General features: G+C 57.6%; 1 protein-coding gene across 1 annotated transcript; it reads left to right on the plus strand.

The window, feature by feature from the left end:
- The first annotated feature begins 249 nt into the window (after window positions 1–249).
- Window positions 250–2,170, plus strand: LOC142821264 (granzyme H-like). The gene is made up of 4 exons (XM_089774367.1): window positions 250–278; window positions 1,191–1,326; window positions 1,440–1,712; window positions 2,015–2,170. Exons 1-4 carry the CDS (start codon window positions 250–252, stop codon window positions 2,168–2,170), a joined length of 594 nt encoding a protein of 197 aa, XP_089630493.1.
- The last annotated feature ends 382 nt before the right edge of the window (window positions 2,171–2,552 follow it).

Raw genomic sequence — 2,552 nt, forward strand, 5'->3', positions numbered from 1 at the left:
CCAGAAGGGATGGGTGGGTCTGTGCAGTGACTAGCACAGTAAGTGGTCCCTGACCTGGGTCTAGCTCCCACAGTAAAGCCAATCTCTGCCATTCCTTAAAGGGGAGATTTTCCAACACTCCCACCCACCCGCCTGGCGCCTTTTGCTGAGCAGATCCCAGAAGATTTGTTGTTTTCCCGAGGGATAGTCTCACTTTTCACTTTCAACCCCCAAACTATTTTTTTCATCCTGAAAAATTGTCCCTTCAACATGTCGCAGCAGTGGAAGGAAAAAGACAGGTTGCACACAAAAAAAAAAAAAATCCAGCCAAGCTGGGAAGGGAGAAAGTGCTCCCTGGGCTAGGATTCATTCAGTTGAAGCCACTTCCTCGGTCACCGATACTTCGGTGAGTCGGGCGAGGAGCAGCCCAGCCTGGTCCTTGTGGGTGGGTGGAGAAGTAGCAGTCACAGAAGCCCCATCCGTGCCCTGCTGGGGACAGGCTGGAGCAGCCTGGGGTGGATTTGATCCACAGAGCTGTGAACACAAGGCAGGGCAATTACTGCCCCACTCTGGGGGTGGTTGACACTGATTCTGCCCCCAGCCAGGTGAAAGCTTCATATTTCCCCTCCAGCCCCACTTTGTGGGGCAAAGCAGAGCAGGGGGCCAGGATCCAGGTCCCGGGATCCCCCAGGGAGAGCATTAAGGGGGTGGAAGGAGGCTGTGGGAGCCCCCCTTTCGGATGGGGAGCTCAGTCCCTATCCAGGAAGATGAGGGGGGCCATTGTATGACTCTGACTTTCCCCCAGGTGAGATCATCGGGGGATGGGAAGCCCTGCCCCACTCCAGGCCCTACATGGCCTATCTGCGTATATGACGTGGAGACAAGATTTCGGGCTGCGGCGAGTTCCTGGTGGCAGAGAACTTTGTGCTGACGGCCGCTCACTGCCAGGGAGAGTAAGTGCCTCTGGGCTGGGACATGCGGGTGGGTGGTTATAGAGAAGCCAGGAGCTCTGGTGCCGGTGAGGGGCTCAGGGAAGAGTCGGCGGTGGCCAGGCTGTGGGAGCAGAGCCCAGGGGTCTGACCTGCTCAAGGGGCGTTGGTGAGTTTCAAGGACCTGACACCACTGGGCAGGGTACGGGCTACGGGCTGGCACCACCTGAAGGCAAAACACGCTGACCCAAATACTCCACGTGTTACCGTCAACTTTTACAGAGAGGTCACTGTGTACCTGGGAGCCCACAACGTCCGCCAGCCAGAGGACACAAGACAAGAGATCACTGTGCAGCTCCAGACACCCCATGAAAATTACAACAAGGCTAACCTACACAATGACATCATGTTGCTCCAGGTACCACTCCCTTCCCCCACCCCCAGTGACCTCACACTGCTGCAACATTGATCTTATTGCATGCCCGTGGCCCGTCTGACTCTGACATTCCCGTCTTCCTTGTGCTCTCTCAGCTGAAGTCCAATGCGGAGCTGAACAGCTGGGTTGATATAGTGAAGCTGCCGAACGTGAAAGAGAAAGTGAAACCTTACACCGTCTGCAGCATCGCTGGCTGGGGCTTCACCAGCACAGAGAGTTCCTTATACCCAGACACGCTCCAGGAGGTGGAGGTGCAGGTGATGCCAGATGCTGCATGTCCGAGGAAACCTGTTTGGCTATATGGTCACTACAACCCCAAGACCATGATGTGTGTGGGGAACCCCTCCTACTGCAGGGACTCTGCCCAGGTAAGTCCCCTGCCTGCTTCTGGGTGTCTTCATGAATCTGTGTGATGAGTGAGGTGTTGGTGGGTGGCAGGTCGAGTGGTGACCAGGCCGTGCCCGGTGCTGGAGAGGTGAAGGGGAACACGTCTACTCTTCTTTTGGGGAGCTGCAGGAACCAGCTTGACCGGGAACGGGGTGAGTTGCTGAGCCTGGGACTCGAGGTGTAAGCAGAGCCAGGGAAGACATCAGGGGTGTCACGGGGCCGGGTATCAGCGGGGACTGACTCCTGGGGCTGTTTTCCATCTGTGGCTTGTTCTGTTTCACAGGGCGACTCCGGGGGGGCCCTGGTGTGTGATGACACAGCCCAGGGCATCGTCTCCTGGGGGCCTTGCAAAGCTCCCGGCGTCTACACGAAAATCTCCGCCTTTTTGCCTTGGCTCAAAAAGACAATGAAGAGGCTGGGGGACAGACCCCGGCTGTGAATCCCTGCCTAGGCTGGAGCTGCGCCGCTTGTTTGCTTTGGAAGTGCCCGGATGTGGGGCAGCATTCCAGGGGGCTGAGTCCACTCCCCTAAGCTGACCGATCTCCCCCCGTCCTTGGTCCACTCAGGCAGCCCTCAGCCTATGAGCATCCAGGCAGGAGCTGAGGGGGTTTAGGAGCCCAGTTCCTCTTGGGAAATCCCAATTCTTTGCTTGCCTTTTCACAGGAACACAGCCGGTCCATGGCCCCTGGGGTACTGCTCACCAGCCTGGCCCTGGGGTAGACCCGCCGGATCAGGGCTCTCCCCCATCTCAGCCGGTTGATGAGATTTCTGGGTGATCCTCGCCATCCCCAGCCCTGCTGGGCCACATTAAACCTGCCACC

This window comes from Pelodiscus sinensis, chromosome 30 (genome assembly GCF_052426305.1).
Source record: "Pelodiscus sinensis isolate ZL-2025 chromosome 30, ASM5242630v1, whole genome shotgun sequence".
In the NCBI taxonomy this organism is placed as follows: domain Eukaryota; kingdom Metazoa; phylum Chordata; order Testudines; family Trionychidae; genus Pelodiscus; species Pelodiscus sinensis.

What these genes read in the sequence shown, in the direction of transcription:
- LOC142821264 (XM_089774367.1), top strand. Translation starts at nt 250, where the DNA reads ATGTCGCAGCAGTGGAAGGAAAAAGACAG. An exon ending in ATGACATCATGTTGCTCCAG is followed by an intron (nt 1,327 to 1,439) that starts GTACCACTCCCT and finishes GTGCTCTCTCAG; the next exon opens with CTGAAGTCCAATGCGGAGCT. An exon ending in ACTGCAGGGACTCTGCCCAG is followed by an intron (nt 1,713 to 2,014) that starts GTAAGTCCCCTG and finishes TCTGTTTCACAG; the next exon opens with GGCGACTCCGGGGGGGCCCT.